Consider the following 15,566-nt stretch of genomic DNA (forward strand, 5'->3'; position numbering starts at 1 on the left):
TCTACATCCATTCTATGTAAAGAGAGACAAAGACAGCGAGATATCCATATTGCAATGGCAACTCGAAATCTCAGTAAAAACGAAGCTAATGAATTGCTCCCTAAACCCAAGTTCAATCCACTTAGCTACAAACAAATAGTTGAAGCCAACCAGTTTGCAATTTTGGGAGAAAATGATCAAGAATCCGAATTCCCACCACTACCAAACAAACAGCGAAAATCCAACAATTTCACCATCCCAGCGCACGAAACTCCAGCTCTACCATGTGACGATCGACGAAGCAGAAGCACAACCAGGCGCACAGCTAATGTATTGCCCCCTCCACATCGCCCAAATCGATCGAAGAAACGTGACCAAAGCTGCCGTTCTGATGATGAGCTTCTGGATGAAGCGATTCAACGAGCTAACAAGGAGCGCAGAACCATGAAGAATCTTCAGATAAGTAGCAACGATCCCATTCATAAAGGAAACCAAAAAATAAGATCGCCATCTATTAATACCCCAAACTAAAAGAGCCAATCCCATCAACCTCCAGTACTACTACAACAAATCCTCTCCCCGCTCTCCCTCAATTTATTGCTTCTCTCTCCACAAGCCTCGATCCCGATGTATACAATCTCATCGTAGAAAAACATATGCGTAATAACTCAAACTTACCTCAAAATAAGGAAATTGAAGAATCACAAAACAATTTAAGTGTAAATGAAAAAGTAAATGATATGGAAGTAGTGTGACTAAATGAAACAAACAATCCAAGGGGTCTCTCCCTATCATCCTCCTCGGAGAGCACACTGCTCTCCGACGAGGGTGATGGGAGAAGACCCCCCACCTTCCGATAATATTACAAATTTTGATCAGAATACAGAAACACATAATGAATCCCCCCTTGCACTCTCTAATAAGAGTTTTCTGCTCTCGCATGAGAGCACTTGTACAAACTTGTTCCGATCTCCCACCAATGCAATCGAAACCCAGATAGGAGAAAGAGAAACCCTAAACTTCATTGATGATAATTATAATAACGAAATCGACAGACAGTCCCAAACTCTCACAGCTACCAATTCCACAACAATTCCCGTTAATCTTCCCAGTCAAAACACCCAAGCATTTGCAAATAAGAGACGGATTTTCAAACTACAACAATTCAACTGCAATGGTCTTCTTCATAGAATAAATGAAATTAAACTTCTAATTCACGACCACAGTCCCTCCATAATTTGTATTCAAGAGTCACACCTTAAACCAGGAAAAGATTTCACCATACGAAACTATTCCACAGTCCGGAAAGACGCTGTAGAAAACGCTGCAGATCGAGCTAAAGGAGGAGTCATTACTCTCGTTAAAAATGATATACCCTTTTCTTCAGTAAACCTTCAAAGTAATTTACAAGCCGTAGCCATTCAGATCTTTACGCCTATCAAAATTTCAATCTGCAATATATAATATATATATCCCCAAGTAACACTCTAAATCCTGAAGATCTTGAAAATTTAATACAACAACTCCCCGCCCCATACATTTTAATGGGTGATTTTAACGGTCATAATCCGCTCTGGGACCCATCGTGTGTAAGACCCGACAGAAGAGGAAAAATTATAGAAGAATTTATCAATAATCACCAATTATATATTTTTAACGACGGTACGCCAACTCATTTTAATTTCGCAACCGGAAGTGAATCTTCCATAGATTTATGTATCGGATCAATTTCAATATCTCACTTCTTTAATTGCAACGTACACGAAGATCTATGCGGGAGTGATCATCACCCTATATTCCTGGAATATGTTTCACACATGCAGGAATCAATGCATAGACCTAAATGGAAGATTAAAAACGCCGACTGGACTAAATTTACTAACAATATTAACTTTGAAAGTAACACTATGGATACTCAAGAAAAAAATCTGTACATTACGAATACAATCATTCATAGCGCTACTCGTTTCATCCCGCGAACATCCGGTCGATACAAAAAAATTCCAGTCCCATGGTGGAATAATGAAATTAAAATTAAAATTGCGGAAAGAAAAAGCCTTAGGAAAAGGTTGAGAAATCAATTTACATTCGAAAATCATATGCTATACAAAAAAGCTTGTGCTAAGGTTAGATGGCTGATAAACAAAGCCAAAAGAGAATCATGGGAAAAATATGTAAAAACCCTTAACCCCAAATCGGATCCGAAAAAAGTATGGGAGAAAATCTCAAAGCTAAAAGGTAAATGCACATTCACCCCAATAACGAGTTTAGAATCTACCAATGGACAGTTGACTGAAGACAATGAAATAGCTAAGTACTTAGGGTATCACTTCCAACAAGTGTCTAGTAATTCAAATTACGACCAAGAATTCTTAGCAATTAAGGAGAGAAAAGAATCAGTAGAACATTTAGCCCAACCCAATTCCAATGATCTACATAACCAAGACTTCACCATGACTGCACTATATAACGCCCTACAAACGTGCAAAGGATCATCGCCTGGACCAGATCAAATCCACTATGATATGTTAAAAAACCTTTCTTCAACAGATCTTTTATATTTGTGTAATTTTTACAATGAGATTTGGAAATCCGGCTCCTTCCCTTCAGATTGGAGAAACGCTATTGTAATTCCCATACACAAAAAAGGCAAACCCCGAAACCTACCAACTAGTTATAGACCGATCTCTCTTACAAGCTGTTTATGTAAACTGTTAGAAAAAATGGTGTCTAAAAGGTTAGATTGGGTACTGAACGAATCAAAAGCAATAAGTAAATATCAATTCGGGTTCAAGCGAAATATGTCTACAACTGACGGAATAATAAATCTTGAAAGATTAGTCAGGGATGCGTTTAACAAAAAATACCACGGTGTTGCTGTATTCCTCGATTTAGAAAAGGCATATGATAGGACGTGGAAACATTATATCCTAGATAGAATAAATCAAATAGGTATAAATGGGCAAATGTTCAATTTCATCAGAAACTTCTTAAAGGATAGAACATTTCAAGTTTCAGTCGGCAATACTCTTACCGATAAATTCATCTGCGAAAACGGAGTACCCCAGGGGTCCGTCCTGTCAGTGAAGCTGTTCTTAATAGCTATTAACGACGTCGTAAATCAAATCGACCCTGACGTTCAAATACTTTTATACGCAGACGATATATGCCTATTCTTCAAGTCCCAATCAATTGAAAACTGTAATTCAGTCCTTCAGAGTACTTTAGATAAGATAAATGCATGGATGAAAGCTCATGGATTTAGGATTTCCCCAGATAAGTCAGCAGTCATGCATTTCTGTAGAAAGTATAAGTGCCATCCTGACCCCCAACTTCTAATCGATAACAGCTTAATACCGATTACACCACATCAAAAATTCCTCGGAATAACGTTTGACACTAAACTTACATGGCATCTCCATATTAACAATATTCGGAAAACAGCAATGCTTAACACAAACATTCTAAAGATGCTATCAGGAACGAAGTGGGGAGCCCATAGAAATACTTTGCTTATGTTGTGCCATGCTTTTGTGCTTTCCCGATTAAACTATGGAGCTCCTGTATTTGCTACAGCAGCAAAAACAGCACTAAAGAAACTAGATCCCGTCCTAAACCTTGCAATAAGATTATCTACAGGCGCGTTCAGAACTAGTCCAGTTAAAAGTATTCTGGTGGAAGCGGGAATGCTCCCTCTCTCCAAAATAAGAGAAAAACAATCACTGACATATTTCTTCAAAATTCTAGGAAATGATGATCACCCTTTACACCCCATAGCTAAAAATATTGAGTCATATACTCACTCTGAATTTGGAAGAAACTCCTTTTTTCACTACATAAAAGATCTCCTGATAGAATACGAACTAACAGACATTATTCCCAAACCAATTAACACTAACCATCCTCCTTGGCTCATAATCACCACCAATGACACGTCAGACGACTTAACTGAATTTCTTGTAATTAAAGGGAAAATCAACACTATAGCATACGAAAAATGGCAGGCAGAATGGGATGAATGCAATGAAAAACTTAAGGAAGTAAAGAGAAGCGTCAAAAAGTGGGGACAGTCCAGCAAATTATCACGAAGGGAAAGCATTGCGTTAGTACGACTCCGAATCGGTCACACAAGATATACTCACAGTTATATCTTCAACCGAGAACAAGAAAACAACTTATGTGAAACATGTGATGAACCCTTAACCGTTAAACATATCCTGATCTGCAACCAATTCAATGATGCAAGAACTGCTTGTGGAATGGCAGCAGACCCAGCAACTGCATTTGGAAACAATAAGAGGGCACTACGAAGCTTAATGGAATTCTTAAACCAAACTGAATTACTCCACCACTTGTAGTCTAAATATGGGGGGTGTTTGTTTTCCGGATCGGAGTCTGGAGGCACCCGACGGATTGCATTGCGCATTCGGGCTGCTGCGACTAGTGGTGGGCGGCTGTAGGGGGGTGCCGTGTGTGAGTGTTGCTACCGAGGCGAGCGTGGCCGATGGACTACCAAAGGCTACCTCTAAATGGGGAGTTTTTCCGCCTCCTTTTCTCCCTCACAATTGTACAGAGAAAGCCTTCGGTAAACCCCCTGAAGCTGTGAGGATCGGTGGGCACACACGGTACTTTCCTGTTGCCGACACCTCTGCTGGGTGCGGTGGCGCGACTGGGTTGCAGTCTTGGTGGGGCTTTCAGGCTTCCGACCCGGACACCCTCATCTCAGCTTGGTGGCATGGGGGGCTGGGGAGAGCTCCGACGGGTCGACCGGGCTCTATTCAGCCTTCGGTCCCATGTCATCAATTATATAAAATGACTGACTATATGTGATTGAATATTTACAATGTATTAATGATTTCTAACTCCCTAAGCACTAGTTTGCAGAGGGAGCAATAAAATTATTCATCATCATCATCATCGTGGGACTAACGTTATACCGTATATCTCAGGAAGGATTTTTTTTTTATTTGGAGACTGAGAGAATTTGTAATACATGTTCTAGGAAAAGCCTAGATCTTTATAGAATAATGTTAAGCCCTGTGGAGAATCTAATAATCAAAAATTATGTAAAACTAGAAATTATGAAATTGAAATATTCAAAGAATGTACAAGAAAAAATAGTCTGAGAACATTAAAAACATTTAAATCAAAAAGAAAGTTTTTTTTATTTCAAAACAAAAACTGGAGATTTATATTTCTTGAGTTGTCATGTTTCATTTCTTCGGATTGTCACGAATTTGCCTTTTGAATGACTAGGGGTTGTAAAATATTCAAGACACCTCCACCCCCGTATCTCGACAATACGCCTTTGGGTCCCTCATAGCCCCAAACATCTGTTCTGGGACGAAAATTTCAGTACATTCGCCTAAGTGCGATTTTTACACTTAAGCGTATACTTTGGGAGGGCAACATACATGTCTTTGCAAGACATTGAAGGCAATGTCTGTGGAGAAGATAGAGAAGGAGGGAGCTTTAAATTGCCCCTTTTTGACCTAGGCAATTTATTACCTATGGTATCAATCACAGTTCATGCTGAAGTCGCCTGCTGTGTGAATGGGGAAGCTCCTGGGGTTGCAGTAGCCGTGTCTACCCTTATCAGACACGCGCATCCCCTTGTTCCTGTGAATGGAGTCTCTAGTCCAAGGTTCTTTCCGAACCAAGGCATATTCTCCACGGTCACAAAAAACTAAGAGCAAGGCTAAAATCTCACAGGAGCTTATGACACTCTGTCAAACCACTTGACCAATCTCCGGAGGAGGCCAGACTCAATACGTGGAAGGAAGTCTTTCCACCAGATTTTGTCGAACTAAGGGAGAGCCTTCCTCCTGGTGGTGATCAAAACTGGACGACGTGGAAGTCTCTCAACCGTTTGAGGAGCAGCGTAGCGCGATCGAGACAACAGGCGGCGATGGGGCTTCTCAGAATGTGACGTCACTTGTGACTATGGTGTGGTTCAAACAACCCCACACTTGTGTGTTTGTCCTTTGTCTCCTGCTTCTTGCGAGGTAGGGGACTTGATGTTGGCAACCTCGCATGCCATTGACGTAGCCCGTTATTGGGCAAGACATGTGTGAATATTATGCCTCGACACGATTAATAATAATAATAATTGATTCTATTCAATATATCCTAGACTTTTGGATTGTGCACATCGTTTGAAGTGCTAACGAGATATCCCTGAAGAATTTCCCAAGCGTGTTTGCATCTGAAGGGTACTTGATCCGAAAGAAAAGGCATATTTTTAGATTAACCTCTACGCATGTTGTGAATTTTGGGATTTCGTATGAAATCTCTTTGAAATGGACTTGGTTAGTGAGATTCGTAATTTCTGAGCCAATTACGACAATTATTGACTGCTCATGTAGTTCCCCCACTTCCTTGACAGCTCCTGAAATCTCTTTTTCGGTCTTTACATGAAGAATCATAACCCTTTGAGCGTCTTTGATAGTTGGCTTCTTGTTGCACCCTCGCGGTCTAGGAGAATAAAAGCGTTCAGTAGAAGAACCAGGATACAATCTATTGGATCTGAAAGAACGAAGAAGAAATTGAATGTTAGGATAAAACTATACGAGAAATGATCATTGTATTACCTTCCGCAATAAAAGGATCATATATTTTTTTCAATAATTGCTTACTGGGTTTATCTTTTATATCAGTCGCCATTATGGACAGTACTATGTTGACAATTCGAGTAAAACTTCTTCGAAAAGATGTACTGTCACCGACTTTTGGGTTTTCAGTCTCAAAATCTATCATCATCGGAAGATTTTAAATGGCTTAAAAAGCTAGTGATAAGCGTATGTCAGCTTATTGTAGGTGAGATTCTTAACGTGAGCTAACTCGGAATGCATACAAATTCGATTTAGAGGTGAAGGACACCATTCAGTTATCTTGAATCGAATTCGTGAAATTAAACAAATTTCGCATTTAAACCAAAATATAAAGGATTTGGGTGTACTAACAGAAAAGCTGGGTGTAGTGACAAATTCCCCAGAAAAGCTATTCAAGCCATTGTCAGAAGGCATCGACCTCGAGTCAGACCTAGAACAAGGCGGCTGAATCAAATTCAGAATCTTGCCTTAGAACGCCTCGGGATCGATCCCGAACATCTTCCTGAAGTGGCGGAGGATCGACAAGTCTGGGCTGCTAATTTGGATGTCATGGGCCCGCGACCTCAATAGGGATAAGCGGTTTAAAATGAACGAATAATTGACAGAAAAGTGACATTTGGGTGAAATGTAGACCAGAATGTTCTCTATAATTTGGCCGTAGAACTAGATCTCATCGATTATTGTTGTTTGCTTCTGGACTTGTTTTTTCGCCCAGAGCGCCCCAAGTGTTCATTTGATGAATTTCAACTATATTAACGAATTGTTATATTTTGTAAGACTCTCAAATTCATCAAATTGACATCTGAGTGGTTAGCTGAGATTCTTTACAATCTCAGCTTTTGTGGTCACAGGTGAAATCCGACCTCGTCAGATCGGGCCCAAATTTTGGATGTACACGTTTTGACACTCATAGAACACGAAAATCATGTACACCAAAAAACGATTTTCGTGGACGTCCCGTCCCGTCCGTTACATTTCGACTTCTGGAGAGAAAACGGAAAGAGATATCGACAAGCGGTTTTCGCAAAGGTTAAAAGTCATTGGGCCGCTAGAAGTTGATGATGTCAGATCCAACCACCCACCCACCCCCCCCCCCCTTCCGCCATTTTGGAAACCATAAAATTTTGTTTTTTAGATCACTCATCACCTATGGCATCGATCGATCTCAAATTTTAGTATGGTATAGCTGGGCCTAAGAGCTTCCGATCGATACCAAACTTCACCCCCTCCGACCCCCGTGACCTGAGCTAGAGGGGGTCAGAAATTGAATTTTTGAATGGACATATCTCCGGTTCTAATTATCGGAATGCAAAAAAAATTTGGTGTTTAGGAAAGCTCTCGTGGAGCACTACAACCTTGTGACACCCCAATTTTATCCGATTTAATTGAAGGTCTGATTAATCGAAAAATCAATTTTCGATTAATCGATTTCGAATATTTCGAAAACAAGACAATGCTTTTTCTTTAAATTTTAATATGTTGTAGCTGGGGTAGAGGACTTTCCAACGGTGTGTCACACTCCTCCCTTGATGTTCCTTGACCCGAGCTATAATTAAAAATGTCTTGACCGGACTGCATTTTCTGTATTTGTAAAGGGATTTCGATGAAATTTTAGCCTATATTGTATCTGAGAGCACGATCTTTCTAATAATGGGTCCCATCCGTCTGTACCCCAACCCACTGTACCCCGACCCTTACTATACCCATATGGACCGGACTCTATCACTTATGTTTATTAACCGATTTCAATGAACTTCTTTTTCTTTTGTTGGTCTTCCCCCCCAGACTATTTAAAATAGAAAATGACCAGTGATAAGCCCAGATAAGCTTATGGTAGCTCAGATTCTATACAGGTGACCTCGAAATGCGTGCACCTCGGGGTGCTTGCAATTCGGAATGCGTGAAAATTCGATTGTGAGTTGAATTTTGGGGGTAATGGCTCCGGCACACCTTTTAGATCAGGAAAATTTCATGTAGTCGAAATTCCAATCCTTTTCTTTTTCACATACTTTGCATATGTCTATCTCATTTCCTCGCACTCTTCCTCTTCTTTCAAACATAACTCCAAATTTAATTTAGCTCAATCGAATTTGGTATGCGAAAGAATGGGATAGTCATATGCAAAATACGTGAAAAAGAAAAGGATTCGAATTTCGACTTCATGAAATTTTCCTGATCTAAAAGGTGTGCCAAAGCCATAAAGAATCGCGTCGAGCCAATTTCATCGATTTCGACTGCTGAGAACAGTTTACTCGACGCGATTCTTTACCCCCAAAATTCAACTCACAATCGAATTTTCACGCATTCTGAGTTGCAAGCACCCCGAGTTGCACGCATTTCGAGGTAACATGTTGTACGCAATTGTATGAACCTTTCAAAGAGATATAAAATGTCTGATAATCCCAATATGCTGAAGATGAAATGATAAGATACAATACTGCTTTACCTTTCTGTTGCAAATTAAATTAATATTTGAAATGGCAGTCAGTTAGATTTTAAAATAGTTCAAATTTAGTGGAAGTACTGGAATATGGGAATTTTTGGAAAGGACTATATTGAATAGACAGAGAATAGGTACGCCATTTTGTGTCCAAACTTTGATGAAGCAAGACATATATTTTGTAAGTACAGGAAAAGAATTAATTTTGAATTTAAAAGTAATAATATTGAAATTTATTAGGGATACAAAGGAAAAGGACAAGGACAGGGAAAGGATAGGATTATTATAGGAGGAGCAAATTGCTTTAGAATGTAAGTAGAGGGAAATTAAGTTTTTGCACTGTAGGACTGACGCCATTTTTTCTCTATTTCTTTTAGCCGAAAATTTCATTTATTATCATCTATTATATCCGATTCCGACGTTATTGAAATTTCTGTTGTTGGGAAATAAAATTTGTTTGGAAAAAAATACAACAGATGGTCCTTCACCCCGAATAAAGCCAAGATATGGACAAGTACACTGGCACTATTCCTCGTAGGAGCTCTCGAGAGAATAAAGGAAAGAAGCCAGTCCGGCTGGGATTTGAGAGCACGAATAAGTCAAAGAAGTCTGCGGAAGAGACACTGATCGATGTCCAAATTGAGAAAGCAGAGCTGGAATTGAGTTTGCTCAAGATCAAGGCAAAGGAAGCGCAATTGCTGCGGGAGTCTGGACAATCTCCGATCGCTGAGGAGAAAGACACTGTGGTACAGCAATATCTCCAAAAACCTGTTCAGCAGCCTGGGAATGTTCACCAGGAAGTTGAGGATGACAAGGTGGATGATGAGAGGGGTGCTTCCGGAGGAATTGACACGAGATTTCTCAAGGATGAAGTTGGTTCTGTTTCAACGGATTACACCAGGTTCAGAGGTGGTCTCAAGTGGCTGTATCGTGACTTTAAGGAGTCTGATACTGAGAGAGAATCCGAGGACAGTGACTCTATCAGTGGTAGCAGCGGAAGGTCTGATATTGCTGCTGCTATTCGTGCCCAGTCGGAGAAAATGAACAAATTTATGTCAAGACAAACTCTTGGAAAGGATTATTTTCACTTCGACGGAAATTTCCAAGAGTATCCAATGTTTATGGCATGGTTTAGCAGCACCACGGCATCTTGCAAGTTTACTGACCAGGAAAATCTCTTGCGACTGCAGAAGTGTTTGAAAGGTGAGGCCAGAAATGCTGTTCGTTTCATGCTATACTCACCAGAATGCATTAATGAGATTCTCCGGACTTTGGAGAAGAAATTTGGGCGTCCGGAATTCCTGGTAAAAGCCATGATTGCTGAGGTTAGGGAGATTCCCGCTGTTAGAGAGGAAAAGCCTGAAACTGTCATAAATATGGCAACAACTGTTCTGAATCTCGTTGCGTCTCTCAAGATGAGTAATCGCAGAAACTACATCGACAATCCTCAGCTGCTCGAGGAACTTCTGAGCAAGTTGCCTCTTTCTCTGCGAGTGCAATGGTCAGAATATGCATCCAAGAAGTCTCACTGCACCTTGGAGACGTTTTCCAAGTGGATGGACAGGAGGGCGGAGGCTGCTAGTGAGAGGGTTCAATTCTATCCAGTGAAAGAGGCGAAAAATGGCAAAGATGCGAAGAAAGACAAGAAGCAGAAATTTGTCGCAGCAACAAGTGAGGTTAAGAACGATGCAATAGGCTCAATAGGCTGTGTTTGTGTTTGTTGTGGTGGCTGTCATGATTTGACCAGCTGTGGGGATTTCAAAAATTTAACAGTTGACGATCGCTGGAAGCTTGTGACCGAGAAAAGGATGTGTTTTTCGTGTCTCAAGGATGGTCACATGAGTCCTGAATGCAAGAAGAAGAAGAAATGTTCTGTAAATGATTGTAGCCGTCGCCACAATGATATTCTTCATCGAAACAGCGATAGAGGAAATGTTTTGCCCCAGGCCACACAAAATTCACGTCAAAACACTGAGAGAAATTCTGAGGAAAATTGCTCATCATCAGAGACAAATCAAGTGAGTACTGTGGCTCACACTACAGCTTCTTCAGGAAAAACATTGATGAAAATCCTGCCGGTGATGTTGAGTGGACCCAAGGGAACTTGCAAGGTTTATGCATTCTTGGACGAGGGGTCTACAATCACAATGTTGAAGACGAGTGTGGCCGACAGTCTTGGTCTTGAGGGTCCTACAATGTCTCTGAGATGGACCGGAACAACTCCCGAGATGACGACTTCATGTGAAGCTCGTGTTGTGGATTTGAAAATCAAAGGGACGTTTTCTGGGGCCAAGGAATATACGCTTCGCCGAGTGCGCACTGTTGATCAATTGTCATTGCCCAAGCAATCTGTGGATGTACAGACTTTGGTGAGGGATTGGAGATATCTTTCTCAGGGAGAAGTTGAGTCATTTGATGATGTGGTGCCGCAACTTCTTATTGGGCTTGATAATATCGCGCTGATAACATCTCGTGAAGTGATTCATGGTGCTTGGAATGCACCTTATCTTGCCAGGACATGGCTAGGATGGGTTATCCTAGGGAATTTGTCTTCACCTGTGGACAGAAATGGTGAAGTGAATTGTGCAATGATTGAGACTGTTGATGAATTGCATGATTTGGTGAAATCCTCCTTTACCACGGAAGGATTTGGGACAGTGCCACGACAGGAAAAATCTCGATCTCGCGAGGACAGGAAAGCGATAGAGATTATGGAAAATACCACCAGGAAAACTTCAGATGGACGCTACGAGACTGGACTTTTGTGGCGTCAGGGAAAACCACCTGCGGTTCCAGAATCCCGAACAGCTGCTCTGAGGCGACTTTATAGCACTGAAAGAAAACTTGACCGTGACTCAGAATTGGCACAGGCATATTGTGCGAAAATTGAGGAGCATCTAGAGAAGGGATATTTGGTGGAATTGGACGAAAACGACAAAAAAGTTCCCTCTGAAAATGTGTGGTATCTTCCACATTTCTCTGTGGTACACCCTGCGAAGAAAAAAGTCCGTGTTGTTTTTGATTGTGCCGCGAAAACAAACGGAGTGTGTTTCAACGATTTCTTGTTGAAAGGACCTGACATGCTGCAGCCTCTCCCTGGAATTCTGGAGAATTTTCGACGAGCTAAGTATGGGTATATGGGAGACATTAGGGAAATGTTTCACCGTGTGAAAATTCGAGAAGCTGATCAGAATTACCAGAGGATTTTATGGAGAGGAATGAACCGTGAGTGTGATCCGAAGGAGTATAAGCTCACGGTGATGACTTTTGGAGCTTCATGCTCGCCAACTTTGGCAGCATACGTGAAGGATGAGAATGCCAAGAGTCACATGGAGGAATATCCAGAGTCAGTGAATGAAATTTTGAGGTACACCTATTGTGACGATTTCATAAGCTGTTCAGATTCAGTGGAAGAATCCCAAAGGCGTGTTGATGAAGTGATAAAAATTAGCCAGGGTGCGGGATTTGAAGTTGTGAATTGGACAGCCAGTGATTCAGCCATTCTCAGTTCCCTTGGTGCTGATTTTCTGACGAAGAACTTCAATGATGCTGATCATATGGAGCGTGTCTTGGGTTTGTGGTGGGATTCCACAAAGGATGTCTTCACATTCAAAGTGAATTTTCACAAAGTGACCAGTGAGATTCTTTCTGGAGAAAAGGTTCCGACAGAGAGAGAAGTTCTGCGCTTGGTGATGTCTCTCTTTGATCCACTTGGATTTCTGGGATTGTTCACAGTGAAGGGAAAAATCCTCCTGCAAGACATATGGCGTCGTGAAATCGATTGGGACGATGAGATTGGCGGAGAGCTGATGACAGTTTGGAAACAGTTCTTATTAGAACTACGGGATATCGAGAATGTGAGTATACCTCGATGCTTTTTTACAAATTTGCCGTGCGATTCTTCCATAGAATTACATGTGTTTGGAGACGCCAGCCTTTCCGCTTTCGCTTCTGTGGCGTATTTGAGGATCGAAAACAGGGGGGAAGTGGAAATAGCACTTTTGTGTTCACGCACCCGCGTGGCACCTTTGAAGGCGATAACCATCCCACGGCTTGAGTTGCAAGCGGCAGTTCTGTCCAGCCGCTTGGGAAATTCCATGATGACTACAATTGACATGAAAATTGACCGAGTCTACTATTGGACAGACTCGATGACTGTCCTCAAATGGCTTCGAAGTGGGTCCAGGCGATTTAAAGAATTCGTGGCAAATCGTCTGGGGGAAATTGAGGACTTGACCGATCTGGATTCGTGGCACTGGGTGCCCACGAAGGACAACGTTGCTGATTTAGCAACAAGACACAAACCGTGTAACTTCTCTTCCGAGTCTGTTTGGTTCACTGGACCGAAGTTCCTGAAGCGTCCAAGGTCTGATTGGCCACAAGAAGTTCACGATGATCACCCGATTGATGACAGCGAAATTATACAACATGTTCATGTTCAGTATGAACACAATGAGTTGGTTCCAAATGCTGAAAGATTCTCTTCGTGGAATCGCCTTTTGCGTACAACTGCTCGTGTACGTCAAATTGCTTTATTTTGGAAAGATCTGTCGCTGAAAAAGACAAAGAGGCCATTGCCTTCATTGACTGTGTCAGATTTGGAAAGAGCTCAAGTGATGTTGTGGAAAGAGATGCAGACAAAGTACACATGTGAAAGGAATTTATTGACTTCCGGGAAGACAATCGACAAGAAAAGCTCTCTTTACAAATTGTCTCCATTTGTTGATGAGAATGGAGTTTTGAGGATGAAGAGTCGTTTAGTGAATAGCCCAGATGTCAACGAGAAGTTCCCAGTCATTTTGGATGAGAAGCATCCTGCAACCAGACTTCTTATCCTGGATGTTCATGTGAGAAACTTTCACCAAGGACGAGAGCAGATAGTGAATGATCTGCGACAGAAGTTTTGGATCCCGAAAATTCGTATGGCAGTCAAAAGGTCATGGAGAGACTGCCAACCCTGCAAGAACTTTGCTGTAAGACCAATGCCCCCTGAAATGGCTGCACTACCCGTGGCTCGTGTAGAGCAACAGATGTTCCCGTGTGCTCGAAGCGGAGTGGATTTCTTCGGGCCCATTATGGTCACTGTTGGACGTCGTCAAGAAAAACGCTGGGGCGTTTTGTTCACATGCATGACAACTCGGGCTATCCACCTGGAGATCGCACACTCACTGGACACTGATAGTGCGATCATGGCGATTAGAAGATTTATCTCAAGACGGGGCCCCATTAAAGAATTGTATTCTGACAATGGGACGAACTTCCATGGCGCGGACAAGGAGATGAGGGCAGCTCTGGCACAACTGGACCAAGAGAAGATTCGAAATGTGCTTTCCTGCAAGCTGATTGACTGGATTTTCAATCCACCAAGCGCTCCGCACATGGGGGGAAGTTGGGAGAGATTGATAAGGACGGTGAAAACAGCCCTGAAGACGACTTTGGCTTTTCACGCTCCCAGTGATGAAGTGCTTCAAACACTGTTTGCTGAAGCTGAATTTGTGGTGAATAACCGGCCTCTGACTCACGTCTCTGTTGACTACGATGACGAAACAGCCTTGACTCCCAATCATTTTTTGATTGGAAGAACTGCAGAAAATCGTCCAGGAACCTTTGACGATCATGATATGTGTTTGAGGAGATCTTGGAGAAAATCTCAACGTATGGCTGATATTTTCTGGAGACGTTGGGTTCATGAATATCTACCGGAGCTGGCGAGACGAACGAAGTGGCACACTTCCGTTCCTGCGATTCAACCAGGCAGCATTGTGGTGATCGCTGATGAGAAACTTCCCCGAAACGAATGGCCTATGGGGGTCGTGGAACAAGTGCATCCCGGACAGGACGGAAAGATACGTGTAGTATCAGTGAAGACACCAAAAGGGGTATACAAACGGCCCGTGAGTAGGATTTGCGTGATGGATGTTGGTGCGACCGCACCAAGGGGGGAAGGTGTTGCAAATTAAATTAATATTTGAAATGGCAGTCAGTTAGATTTTAAAATAGTTCAAATTTAGTGGAAGTACTGGAATATGGGAATTTTTGGAAAGGACTATATTGAATAGACAGAGAATAGGTACGCCATTTTGTGTCCAAACTTTGATGAAGCAAGACATATATTTTGTAAGTACAGGAAAAGAATTAATTTTGAATTTAAAAGTAATAATATTGAAATTTATTAGGGATACAAAGGAAAAGGACAAGGACAGGGAAAGGATAGGATTATTATAGGAGGAGCAAATTGCTTTAGAATGTAAGTAGAGGGAAATTAAGTTTTTGCACTGTAGGACTGACGCCATTTTTTCTCTATTTCTTTTAGCCGAAAATTTCATTTATTATCATCTATTATATCCGATTCCGACGTTATTGAAATTTCTGTTGTTGGGAAATAAAATTTGTTTGGAAAAAAATACAACACTTTCAATAAAATAAATAATGCTTGTTAATTTCCTACAAGATATTTCCCCCTTGGGTGTACTGGTTATGCTGCGACAATTAGCTATTGATGAGATAGAAAGAGATGAATGAAATAACTGTTCCCC

General features: G+C 41.5%; 1 protein-coding gene across 1 annotated transcript; it reads left to right on the forward strand.

Annotated features, from left to right (window-relative positions):
* The first annotated feature begins 9,536 nt into the window (after positions 1-9,536).
* LOC129809060 (uncharacterized) lies at positions 9,537-14,990 on the forward strand. The gene has a single exon (XM_055858915.1). It carries the CDS (start codon positions 9,537-9,539, stop codon positions 14,988-14,990), a length of 5,454 nt encoding a protein of 1,817 aa, XP_055714890.1.
* Positions 14,991-15,566: the final 576 nt, after the last annotated feature.

The sequence above is a fragment of the Phlebotomus papatasi genome, unplaced genomic scaffold, assembly GCF_024763615.1.
Source record: "Phlebotomus papatasi isolate M1 unplaced genomic scaffold, Ppap_2.1 HiC_scaffold_29, whole genome shotgun sequence".
NCBI classification, from domain to species: domain Eukaryota; kingdom Metazoa; phylum Arthropoda; class Insecta; order Diptera; family Psychodidae; genus Phlebotomus; species Phlebotomus papatasi.

Coding starts and splice junctions, on each gene's coding strand:
- LOC129809060 (XM_055858915.1), top strand. CDS start 9,537: ATGGACAAGTACACTGGCACTATTCCTCGTAGGAGCTCTCGAGAGAAT.